The following is a 13,002-nucleotide window of genomic DNA, read 5'->3' as shown; positions in this document are numbered from 1 at the left end:
TGGCTAATTTAAAAAAAATATTTTTAGTAGAGACAGGGTTTTCACCATGTTGGCTAGGCTGGTCTCAAACTCCTGACCTCAGGTTATCTGCCTGCCTCGGCCTCCCGAAGTGCTGGGATTACAGGTGTGAGCCACCACACCTGCCTGTCTAGATTTTTTTTTTTTTTGAAAGGAAACAAACCCAGTTAATCAGTATCTAGATTAACTGCCTTATTGACCAGATTTTGCCCACCTTATTGACCGAATTTCTACAGTATGATAAAATAGCAGTCGTTGAAAGCATGTGATCTCAAAGTTTTGCCCCGGAAATTTAGTGAGAGATGACTCAGAGGTTACTAATTGTTTCCCAGTTAGATTTAATACTCAGAGATTTAAAGGGAAAAGGATTTCTTGTAAAAAGCAGATTTTTCATGGTGCCTGCATTGTCAGAGGCAGCTGGAGAGGTTGGTTCAGATCTGTCCTAGTGAGTGTGTGCCAGCTTCTCTGAGCAGCCTGTGGCTCCTGAGCATAAATAGAAACACAGCTGTGTGTGCAGGCTGAACAAGAGGAAGTAGAGCAAGTGTCTGGACGCCTCCCTGGCTGGAGCAGAAGGCTCCCAGGGTGCTTAGCTCATCTGTGGCATGGGGATGGAAGGGCCAGGTAGTCAGGGAGCTGGTGGGAGGACCAGACACATACATTCCCCCCACCCAAACACACAGTTGCCTCTAAGGGTGGGGGGTTTGGCAGACTGGGCTCACAGTATTGACTCCCTGTATGACCTAGACAAGTCACTTCCCTTTCTGGGCCTCTATCCACTCATCTGCAAAAAAAAAGGGGAGGATTGGGTGGGCTTTGGGCTCTGAATTTGGCTGTGGTTGTGTGTCTCAGTTCCTGACTTGCCTGGTGACTCTCCTCTCCCCTCCTGTGGAAATGCTTGTGCGCTCTTTGCTCTGCCCCAGGGCCAGGCTGAGCTCCTGTGTCTACCCTGCAACCAGCCTGCCGCCAAAACTCCAGGCTGCAATTCATGGATCTCTCAAGTGGGCTCATGGCCTCTGGCCTGAGCTAATCTCCTCGTTTATGCAAACTGTGCACCTGCCTTTCCCTCACCACCATTTTCACCAGCAGTACCTTTGTCTAATAATCTGATATGTGTCCTTCCCCAGTGCCCTGCTAAATTCCCCATTCCATCTCTTTAGGAAGGCACACAAGTCCCTTCAGGGCCAGGTCCTTGCCGCTCACTGACCTCACCTCACTCCTGTTCTCTGACCTTTTCACTTTTGTAGACACTCCTCTCTCTTCCTGGAATCTATTTTCCTCTGGCCACTGCCTGCTTCCCATTTAAGACCAAGCTCTCCTGTATCATTTTCTGATTATTCATTCATTCACTATTCCTACATATATGTATTCAGTAAATACTGACCTACTGTGTGCCTGGCACTGAGCTAGATGCTAGAGAAATGGAGACAACTTGGAGTTTGTTTCTTGGAGAAGATAGACATTAAACCAATACTTTGAAGCTTTTAAACCTGCATGTGGCAGGTGTCCTGAACTTTGAGTACCTTGTCCTTTGCTGCACCTCCCTCCTTGGCTCTTTGTCCTTCCCCAGTGCTCTCCAGTCACGCCAGCCCTGCCTCACCTGCTCTGCTTTCTGTCATAGCACTTAATGCAGCATGGAAATTACTGGGTGTTTTTTCCTGTCTTTCTCACTAGGCCAAGCCCCAGGTCTGGGTATCTGATAGGTGCTTGGCAAATGTTGGTTAAATGAATGGATGAAATGGCAACTTGGCTGATAGTTGGAAGAACTTTCTGTAAAATACCCAAATATCCTGTAATGAAGGCTTTTCTTTATCTGAGGCCAGGTATGCAAGTATCACTAAAAAGACTCAAGTTGTAGCCACAGCACCCAGAGGTTATCCTTTGTATCCTTTGCTTATAAGTAGTAGTAGTTTGTTTTAGGCCTGTCTCTTGCTGTCATGCCTGCAGAGCCATTTTCTTCACTGCCTCTGATCTTGGGAACCACTGTGTCTGATGTCTGCACATGTCACTGGATGCCAGTGTTGATGAAGTTCCCATAATTGTGTCATGGCAGCCTTCCTTTTTCTTGGGACTCCTTTGCAGGGGGCAGCCTGGAGACCTTAATCCATACCTGCAGTCTAGTTTGTTTATAGTTAGGTTCATTGTTCTGGGTCCTCTCCCCCATCTTGGTTGATTTTTTTAAATAATATTCACTCTTTGTGTATATAATTCTATGATTTTGGACAAATGCATAGAATCATGACTTTACCACCAGAACCATGATACAGAACAGTTCTGTCACCCACAAATTCTTGTGCTGCCCCTTTGTAGTCAGCTGCTCCCCTCCCTGCCAAGCCCTGGCAACCACCGATTTGTTTTCTGTTCTGACAATTTTGCCTTTTCAGGGTGTTACATAAATGGCATCATGTAGTATATAGCCGTTTGGATCAGGCTTCTTTCGCTTAGCAATATGCATTTAATATTTATCCATGTTGTAGGAATCAATAGTGTGCTCCTTTTTATTGCTAAATAGTATTTTATTGTATGGATGTGTACCACAGTTTTTTTTTAATCCTTTCACCAGGTGAAGTTCTCATTTTTTGGCAATTATGAATAAAACATCTGTACATACTTACATACAGGTCTTTGTGTGAATATGTTTTCATTCCTTTTGGGTGAATATGTAGGGATGGGCTTGCCAGGTCACTTGGTAAGTGTATGTTTAACTTTATAAGGAATTGCCAAACTGTTTTCTAAAGTAGCTGCACCAAGTTGCATTCTACCAGCAGCTTGTGAAAGTTCTAGCTGCTCTTCACCCTTGTCAGCACTTGGCATTGTCAACGTTTTGAAATATTAGCCATTCTGATAGGAGTGCCAGCTAGTTTTTAATCTGCAGTTTTCTTTGTATACTCTCAGATGCTGATGGAGTTTAAATATCGTTATTTGATGTGATTTGGCAAGGCCGTCATTCATGCCTATGTAAGATTTTATTTCTGAAGATGGAATTTATAGTTGCTCAGAGCAAAAGAGCAGCAGTATTATCACACCTTCCTAAACAGTTTTGAGGAAAATGTTATGCTGCATTATTCTTTAATTTTAGAATTTAAAAAGACTTCTTATTAACTGGGTTCAATTCTTCATGTCACAATTGCTGTTTGCTTGACCAACTCATCATGAGCAAAAGCTACTAATCTTGTAGCTGAAGTTTCCTTGATCTGTTCATCTTAACTCTCATGGCAAGCTGAACAGTCTGTACTCATGAGACATAATATTTTTTAAGCTCTTCATATTATTGGTGGCCATAACATGTTTTTCCCCTCCCTCTTTCTAGGCTCCCAATCGTCAACTCATGACTTACTGGTTACAGGAGCTTCAGCAGAAGAGATGGGAATATTGTAACAGTCTCGACATGGTCAAGTGGGACAGCAGGACCTCTCCAACTCCCGGGGATTTTCCTAAGGGTCTTGTAGCCAGAGATAACACCGGTAAGGCAAAAATAAAGGGGAGCTGGGTCAGTTATTTGTGTGAGCCATTCGATACCACATATGAACTTAGCAGCGAATGAAAATGATTTTAGAAAGAAAATAATAGTGATGCTACCTTATGAGTGGACAGCGTTCCACAGTTACCCAGCGCCTCCATGTACGAAGCTTATGCAAGCCCAGTGATGGCCTTGGAATCAGGCAAGGCCAGTGCCAAGCATATGGAAGAGATGATACGACTAAGGTCAGCATGTAGTAAGTTGTGGTGCTGTAAGTCTAGTTCTGACTGCAGGGCCAGCCTTTCTAGCACACCTAATGATGGAGCACTCGTGCCTAAATAGTCATGCTTGGGCAGACTTGCCAAGATTAACAGGTGTTTGTATACACTAGGAAGGTATTCGCAAAACATTCCACTTATAATTCTCTAGTGTTTCTTAGGAAGACTTTAACCTTCAAACATCGATTTAATTCTGTCCTGGATTCATGGCATTTCTATACCTCAGGGTAATCCCTGGCCATTTGCAGCATGGAGATAACCTCTAGAAAGAACAGGACAACAATTATTTGCTGCCCATCCTACCCCGCCTGCAAAGACTATGGAGATGGTACTATTTTGGCCCCGCTCTCCATACAGGGCAAAGAACACATCCAGAAAACAAACAAATAAACACAAAAGCCTCCTAAGCTCAGAAGTAAGGTCTAAAAAGCCCAGGCCATCGTACTAGTATTTTTGGAAGACACATGGAGCATACATTAAAAGAAGTAGACAACAGTGAGGACTAGTTCTAACAGTTTCATAAAGAGATGTTGTCTGCACTTAATAAAACCCATGGGACCCTTTGCTCAGCAGAACACAGGGCTGCATCCGAGTTGCCTGTCCCACCAAGGATGGTGTTGGCACATGTGTGGCTGATTTACTCCAGAAACAAATGCGTTCTTAGACAAATTTTTCATCTCCAAATTTGCCAGTCTTGTTTTTACTTGTCCCAGTATTTTCAGTAGGTTAATCCTCTTATCAGTGAGAAATTACTATATATGCTTTGTACCTGTTGATATATTTTCTGTGAGAGTTTTTGAGTCACTTTCCCGACTGACTTAGCACTCTGACTATTCCAAGTTCTGAGGTCATGCCTTTATTTTCAACTTTTTGCCCCCTTATGTTTAGTTCAGGGTCAAGTCACTGGTAACTGAGTTGTTTTGAAAGCCACTCTTATAGTGCTTCTCATCAAAAGGAGCTCCTAACTGAGTGTCTGAGTCACTTGGAACATTTGGAAATCCTATGGGAACAGGCTGAGCATAGCCACTGCCTTTGGCACAGGAGGTGCTTGATTTGCCTCAGTTCCTTTGTTCCGAGGACACCAAGTGCTTCTTTCTAGCAAAGACTCAGGGATATTAAACCAAAAGGAGGATAAAGAAGTAATGCTTATCCCTCTAGTCTCTTTATAACAGCTGTCCTTCCTCCTTCTAAGCCAAAATGCTGTGATTGGAGAGCTAGAGAAAACATCTGAAGCCCATATTTGTTTCTCCTCCTTTGATTTGGGGACTCCAGGTATCGAATTTAGCATTTGAGTAAATGCCCTCTGACATTTACTCATTCATTCAGCAGAGTTGGCACTCAAGATGAACTTTGTCCATCTCCTCACAGAATTTCTAGTCAAGCAGGGTGGTTGTGCAGATAAAAAATGAGAGAAATGTGAAATGTGAGGGAAGGGTGCATGCTGGTACCATGGGCTGTAAGTGGGCTGTGCATAGCTTCTGGCAGTTAGGGCCTCTCTGAGGAAGTGCATCTAAGCCAAGGCCTGGAGGATGGCTAGGAATTAGCTAGGTAGAGAAGCGGGGAGGCAGATGACAGGGCTGGACTGCGGTGCCTTCCCAGAGCTGCAGTCAGGATGGCTATCGGCTGGAAGCAGTTGTGGGGTGGAAGTTGAACCTGGGGGCACACCCGGGACCCAGAGCCAGAGCTGGGGGAGAGCCTAGACTGCTGGCCTTGGGATTTTGGACTTTATCCTAAGAGCAATGGAGTGCCTTTGAAGATTTTATTGATATAAATGACTGTAACTTTAGACTTCTATTAATTTTTAGATAGCTTCTGAGAACAAGGAATGAAACTTTGGGCCCCAGAGCAGTATGTGAGACTGTAATAGTTCAGGAAGTCAAAAAATCTAAAGCAGGAAGTCAAAAAGAAAAGCTTGTATTTTAGACCCTTTTGTTTCATCATCAGAGATCAAATCCGGTTCAAAGATAAATTGTGTTGTGTTATATGGCAGTGCTCTGTGAAGTTTCTAAAGCCATGCTTGTAGTTATCTGCTCAGCTTAGCCTACTCTAGCAAGAATTAAAGAAGAGTGTTTTTATAACTGATTTGCATTAAAAATAAAATTTTTCCTAGTATTGTCTCGTGGTCACCCAGTTGTTTGGAACATTTTGGTTTGTAGTCTAATGGGCTTCACCCATCAGGACCCTCCTAGCACCTAAAGTCAATATGGGGAAAAATATAGGGGATTAACATTTTCCACTGATAGCTAGTTGTGTATCTTAGAAGGCAGCTCTACCTCGTGGAAGAAGCCCTGTGGGCCTGTGAGTCTTGGAGATATTTACTAGTTGTCAGACTCTAAGTAAGTCATTTATCCTGTAGTACAGGGGTAGGAAACTGTGGCTCTGGGAATTGAAGTTTGTTCACCCTCCTTTGTAGTTGTTATAAGGATCAAATGGGAAACTGCATTGTTAAGTGTAAAGAGCCATATGTATGTGTATATACACATATATTATATATTGTATACATATGTATGAGATGATATCATTTTGAAAGGGTTAGCATTATGTTCAGCTGTAATTAACAAGAAACCTTCCTAATAAGGACTTACACATAGGGAGTAATTTGTCTCACATGATAAGCAGTTTATGGCTGGCATAGCTACTCACTAGTGCCGCTGAGGGGCCCAAGCTGTCTCTGACTCTGTTTTCCATTGCTAGAGTGTATTAGCTTTCCTGCTTATGCTAGCTGCCCCTGGGGGTGGCACTTACATCAAAAAGCAGAATGCTTTCCCAGAAACCTGTGGCTTATGCATCGTTAGCTGGAACTGTCACATGGCCATTCCTAGCTGGAAGGAGTCTGGGAAGCCAAGTATTTTAGCTGAGCACATGGCCACGATCAAAACCAAGGTTTATAAGTAAGGAAAAGCTGGATTGAATATTCATTAAGGAGCCAGCACTGTCACATAGTTGCTTACATTAATTTTTTTTCTAGAATCTGTGTTGAGTAAGAGACTTTCCTGTGTGTGATTGGAACTTGCAGCTTTATTATTAGTCAATATCTGTTCTGTCTGCCTTCTATTTTGTAGCGTGTCCTCTGAAGGCATGCCGTGCCTCAAATACCATTCCACATTGTCTTCTGTGTTTGGATAGATAAAAGACCTAGTTTCAACACAAAAGAATAATTTGCATAAAGATACAATCGGGTCCACAAACCTTTATAGCTGTTGAGAATGAGGTAACTAGAACCCAAAGGAGGTGCCCATAAATGACTAATAGCCTCATTACAGGATGTATGTCTAGCACATTCTGTTTACTTCATTCCCCACATAAACTAGTAAGAATACAAGCCGGGGTAACAAGATCCTGCTTTTTTAAAAAAACTTCTTGAAAGTTCATGAGTACTAAAGCATTCATGGTCATAGCAGGCTCAAATGCCCAAGTGCCTGTTTGAATATGGATGGTATTTCTTGCAGAACATTGTATTGTGAAGACAGTTTGAAGGATGACCACACATTTCCTCCCCTGAAGCAGCTGCGTCAGGTAGTTGAACTGTTACACTATTTTTTTTTTTTTTTTTTTGAGACAGAGTCTTGCTCTGCCGCCCAGGCTGGAATGCAGTAGCCGGATCTCAGCTCACTGCAAGCTCCGCCTCCCGGGTTTACACCATTCTCCTGCCTCAGCCTCCCGAGTAGCTGGGACTACAGGCGCCCGCCTCGTCGCCCGGCTATTTTTTTTTTTTTGTATTTTTTAGTAGAGACGGGGTTTCACCATATTAGCCAGGATGGTCTCGATCTCCTGACCTCGTGATCCGCCCGTCTCGGCCTCCCAAAGTGCTGGGATTACAGGCTTGAGCCACCGCCCCCGGCCTGAACTGTTACACTCTTAACAGCTTGTGTGCAAGGGGATGGCGTGGGAGGAGTAGCTGTAACTTTCAGTCCTCAAGCAGCCTGAGCAGTGCTCTCGGTGCAGGGTGCAGGGTGTAGAGGGCTGCCAGAAGGAAAGCTATTAGGTGGAATGCAGGCCCTGCGTTGGCAGTGCCACAGGAATTACACATCAACCTTTAATGTCATGATTCCATACAGAGATCAAGGAAGCTGTGCTTTCGTGTAATCCTGTTATGCCCAGACCGTTTATTCCCCAACATACAAGAGGGCCCCGAACGATGCATGTGCCCGCTTTTTATAGCCCGATGTATACAGGATATGTAAGGTTACAGAGGAACAAAGGAATTCTTTTGGTCGCAGCATCACAATTGGTTAATATTTTAAGTTATACATTTAACAGTTTTTTATTTGTTCCCGCGCATTTAGTAAAACTACAAACGGTTGTGACCTTATCGGGGGCTCTCTAGGTGGTGTTTCTGAGATATATGGGGGGATGTGTTTGTGTTGGGCTCAGGAAGTTGGGACAAATAGAGGAATGTGTTTGTACTGGGCCCAGGACTGAGATATATGGCAGACACCGGTAATTAGAACAGAACAGAGCAGGACAGGGACTTTCACAACGCTTGTCCTTACAACGTCTGGAATCTATAGATAACCTAATCGGTTAGGTCCGGGGTCCATCTTTAACTAGGCTCAGGGCGCCGCCCGGGCTGTTTGCCTGTGGACTTCATTTCTGCCTTTTAGTCTTTTCATTTGATCTCTTTCAATCCTTGTAAAATGCAAAATGCCATCCGTTCTTGTGAAGTATCGGTAGTTATCAGCATTGTATCTGAGAGACAGCATGGAGAGAGCTTATGGGACCTTGAGCACATCATGATTTCCCCATCTGTGAAGCAAGATGCTCTCTGAACCAGGTTCCTTCTGGTTTGAAGGTTCTGTGAAAGTCAAGTTGTGAAAGAATGTGACTGTGGGAGGGAGGATGTGAGGGAGATGCTGAGTGGGGTTAGATTGCAGTTCTGTCTGGGAGGAGCCTGCTGGATAGGGTCGGAAAGGAGACTATCTGGAACAAGCTTGGAGTTTGGTGTCAGCAGGGACATCTTCAGCCTAGATTTGGTGGGACTTAATGCAGGTGAATACAGGGGTTGATGTGGCTGTGAATGGGGGCAGGGGCGGTGGCTGAGTCAGGTTGCAGGAAAACAGGGAGGAATGGGAAAGGAAAAGAGGGAAACCCCCACCCCAATTCAGGGAATCTGTCAGAGGCAAGGTGGCAGGAGAAAGGAAAGTCAGGAAGGATGATGAGTATAAATCCATTCAAGAACTGCAGGAGCCTTTGCTGCCTTCTGCCCGATTGTTTAAACCCACAAAAGGCGTTTTCTCCCATGCCATGTTAGCAAGTTCCTGTCTCTTACGGATTAATTTGGTCATTTAACCAATATTTATTCAGTCACTCCTCTATGCTAGGTGTTGGATATGCAGCTGTTAGCAAATCAGATAGAGGTTCACTTCTCACAGAGTTGTGTCCTTGATGGGGGTAGGAGACAGGCAGATGAATAATTAACCAGACACATGGACTGGCCTATGCTGGGGCCTGTCAGGACCCAGTGGTTTGCCGCCTCTTTTTTTTGGTGCTTAGATACATGCTGTGTTCTCATTTGGAAGATATTTCTGTTCCTCCTGACTGGTCCTTCACAATCTGTATTAAAACTCACATTGGTAAATAAAAAAAAAATTTTCAGGTTAAGCCCACCCTGTCTTTTGACTTTTCATTAAGATGCATATGGGGACAACCCTTTCCCAGTGTTCTTTTCTCCTTTCTTGGATGCAGCTACAGGCCTGGGTTGAGTTTTATGAGAATTCTCCCGCTGTACACAGTTCTGTGCTCTGCAGAAGTTGCTGGCGGAGCACCTAGGCCTAACTGAGACAGCAGGAGAGGAGAGGGAATACTCACTGAGGCAGTCCAGATGTAGGCAGGAGCCGCCCCTGTCCAGGGAGTCCCATTAGGAGGAGACGTTGAGCATCATGTTTTAGAATGCAGCAAGTGGGAAGGGCTTTTGGAGACCAGGGAGGCTGGAGACCAGGGAGGAGAAGCCAGCAGCTCCAGGGAGGCTGAGACTGCCCGGGGTCACACTGGATTTAGAGGCGGTGCTAGAATCAGAACCTAGGAAATGGGAACAATGCAGTCGGAAACTCCCTCAGAGTTTTCATTTAGGCATTTGAAAATGTTTAAAAAGGACAGAAGTTAAACACCAAAAACCGTCAGGCACAGACTTTCTTTCCCCACTGAAGCTGTAAGACAAAAGACATGTTCATGAACACCAGTCCAGCCTCTTAAAATCTTTGAGGAAATGTTGCCATGTCCTAGTTTGTGTTTTCCCTTAATGTCCTCCTTGAGATGGTTCCCTGCATGCTAATGTTAGGACATGTATTGAGGAGAAGCCAGCAGCTCTGCTTTCTTAAGTACATCTCACATGGTCTCTTAAAACCAAAACCAGACAAAATAACAGTTACAGCAAAATGTATTAAGCTGGAAAAGAGCTTCTTTTCAAGTCAGATAATTACTTTTAGAAATTGTCCTCCAACATGTTCCTCCCTGGTCTCTCGTCCCTTTTCTCCACCCCTCCCTGGGGCCTCTGAGTTCCTCAGGAAGTATTTCCAGTATGGGCTGTGGGTTGCTGCAAGGCCTGGGGTTTTCTTGGTAATAGGCACTTTGCCACATAAGCATTTGACAGTCCAATCTCTCAGAGAGGCCGTTCATCACCTTGCTACTAACCCACACAGGAAGAAGAGGCCAGACTCAGCCTGTAGTAGAAATCCGTACAGTTTGTTGTGTTTATTTCCTGATTTGGCTTAGAATTGTGGTGATTGTTGTAAGACCAGCCTTTGAAGTAAAGGAGTTTGTGCTGCGCCCATACTCCATGTACCTGTAAACTGACACACGCGCTCACCAACATTGAGTACCCCCCGCCCCCCCACTCCAGGTACTGTGCCCTCCTCTGGTAGGTACACTCATCTCTACCTGCCTTGCGATATTTGTATACTGCAGGGGCAGGTGTCCAGGTTCTGGCTCTGGCTCTGGGCTCTAGTGTCCTGATGGAGAAAGTAGGTAAGGAGACTAGACTGGATTAGTGGGGTTTGAACTTTTTTTTTCTTTTGTTTGCTGGAACCTCTTTTCCAAATGAAATCTTGAAGGGAACCCCAGTATATAAAAGGTGAAGAGAGGAACTGCTGAGGATGAAACTGAGCATGGGGCCCCCATCCTCTTCTCCCTCTGGAAGTCCCCCAGGCATCTCCTGGAACCCTAAGACTCAGAGGAAGGGTCTGGATCCCAAGGACTCAATGTATTTATTCTGTGGTGACTTGGAGCTTGACATGTTACTGTTTTACTTTTGTCTGTCTCCTGGACGTGTTCTCCTTTATGGGGAAAGCTCTGTCTCATCGGTTGTTGTGCCCTCGGTGCCTAGTGGTTAATACATGATAGTAAAACCAAGAACTGGCAATCTGTGGTTATTTGTAACTTCTTGCCTCTTGACTCAAGAGGCTGCAGTGAGCCGCGATCACACCACTGCACTCCAGGCCTCAGTGACAGAGTGAGATCCAGTCTCAAAAAAGTAAAAAAAAAAAAAAAAATAAAGTGTGGACTCTATTACCAAGCCTGTAATTCTTCTGTTCCCAGCACACCGTCTTGCTTTTCCTAGTCAGAACCCTACTGTAAGCCATGCATTGACTCTTCTGGCCAGAGCCAAATTACCCTGATAGATACACAGCAGTTGTTTACTCATGCCACGCCCAAGATACTTTCCCAGTGTGTTTTTGAAGCCCTTCCCACACTGACTGGTCAAGTCAGAACCTGCCTACACAGTGCAGGCTCATCATGCGACATTCAGTACGTTGCTCTCCAAGCCCAAGCAGCCCAGGAACGCCTGCTCTCTGTTTCGTTTACCAGTGCTCAGTGACCTTTAGCAGAGACCTGTTCTTGCTGACTCTGGTTTTGTGCTCCTCTGATTAGAAACGAATTTTTCTTGGCTGGGTACAGTGGCTTACACCTGTAATCCCAGCACTTTGGGACGCCAAGGTGGAAGAATTGCTTGAACCCAGGCATTCAAGACTAGCCTGGGCAACATGGCAAACCCTGTCTCTACAAACAAACAAACAAACAAAAAAAACCCAAAAATTAGCTGGACATGGTGCGTGCCTGTAGTCCCAGCTACTTGGGAGGCTGAGGCAAGAGGATCTCACAAGCCTGGGAGGTTGAGGCTGCAGTGAGTCGTGTTCACTGAGATCCTATCTCGAAAGAGAAAAGAATTTTTCTTGAATATTGGTGGTCAGCAGTCAATTCTGATTTCACAGAAAGAGATGGTTGATTTTGTTGATACAGAGATACTTTAAAAAGAAGTGTAGATCAAATTGATTAAAGTAATATTGAATTCTGTTTACAAGCATGTCCTATTCTCAGAGAGATTATGCCATTTGGCATGGGAGAATTCTACCACTGAAGCACCAGTGCAGATTATGTCATTTGGAAGAATACAAAGTATTTGTAGTTAGAAATGTTTTTATCAGCACAGTGGCTCATGTCTATAATCCCAGCACTTTGGGAGGCGGAAGCAGGTAGATCACCTGAGGTCAGGAGTTCGTGACCAGCCTGGCCAACGTGATGAAACCTCGTCTCTACTAAAAATACAAAAATTAGCTGGGCGTGGTGCCGGGTGCCTGTAATCCCAGCTACCTGGGAGACTGAGGCAGGAGAATCACTTGAACCCGTGAGGAGGAGGTTGCAGTGAGCCAAGACTGCGCCATTGGATTCCATCCTGGGCAACAAGAGCGAAACACTCCATCCTGGGCAACAAGAGCCAAACTCCGTCTTGGGAGAAAAAAAAAGAAAATTTTTTATCAAAAAAAATTTTTTTACGTAACTTTTTATTATGGGAAATTTTAAACATATACAAAGAATAACATAATATTACCTCCAGGTTTATTAGGTAGTTGCAGCAATAATTACCCCTTTTGTTTCATTGATATCCTGCTTTGTTATTTTGAAGCAAATAACATGTTACCTGAAGCAAATATTACTATGTATTTGTTAAGTAACAAAATACTGCTATTTTGAAGTAAATCCTGACCACCATATGATTTCCACCTTAACTATTTCAAAAGTTTACATTTTAAAGATGTGTTGTGAAGTTTCATCATGGCTTAGCATCAGTGTGTTTGCTTGTGAATTTACTGAACTGCTATTCTGTGATGTGCAAACTTTATTTTTTCATTATCATTCTTTGCAAGTATTAGCAAATACGTTTATATTTGTATTTCTCCCACTTTCTTAGAGAAAAGATACCCTTGTATAATCTTTTTTTTGGGGGGGGGGGTTTGTTTGTTTTCTTTGTTTTTT

At 44.0% G+C, this 13,002-nt stretch overlaps 1 protein-coding gene across 2 annotated transcripts in view; it reads left to right on the top strand.

Annotated features, from left to right (window-relative positions):
• Nucleotides 1-13,002, top strand: part of TBC1D2B (TBC1 domain family member 2B) — an 84,631-nt gene that overhangs the window by 20,327 nt on the left and 51,302 nt on the right. For both annotated transcript variants that reach the window (XM_017865340.1, XM_017865341.1), the window contains exon 2: nt 3,326-3,479. In XM_017865340.1, coding sequence (XP_017720829.1) covers nt 3,326-3,479 — 154 coding nt within the window. The remainder of the gene's footprint in view (nt 1-3,325; nt 3,480-13,002) is intronic.

The sequence above is a fragment of the Rhinopithecus bieti genome, unplaced genomic scaffold (genome assembly GCF_001698545.2).
Source record: "Rhinopithecus bieti isolate Rb0 unplaced genomic scaffold, ASM169854v2 scaffold_82461, whole genome shotgun sequence".
Lineage (NCBI taxonomy): Eukaryota > Metazoa > Chordata > Mammalia > Primates > Cercopithecidae > Rhinopithecus > Rhinopithecus bieti.
This window is presented reverse-complemented; position numbering and strand designations above follow the sequence as displayed.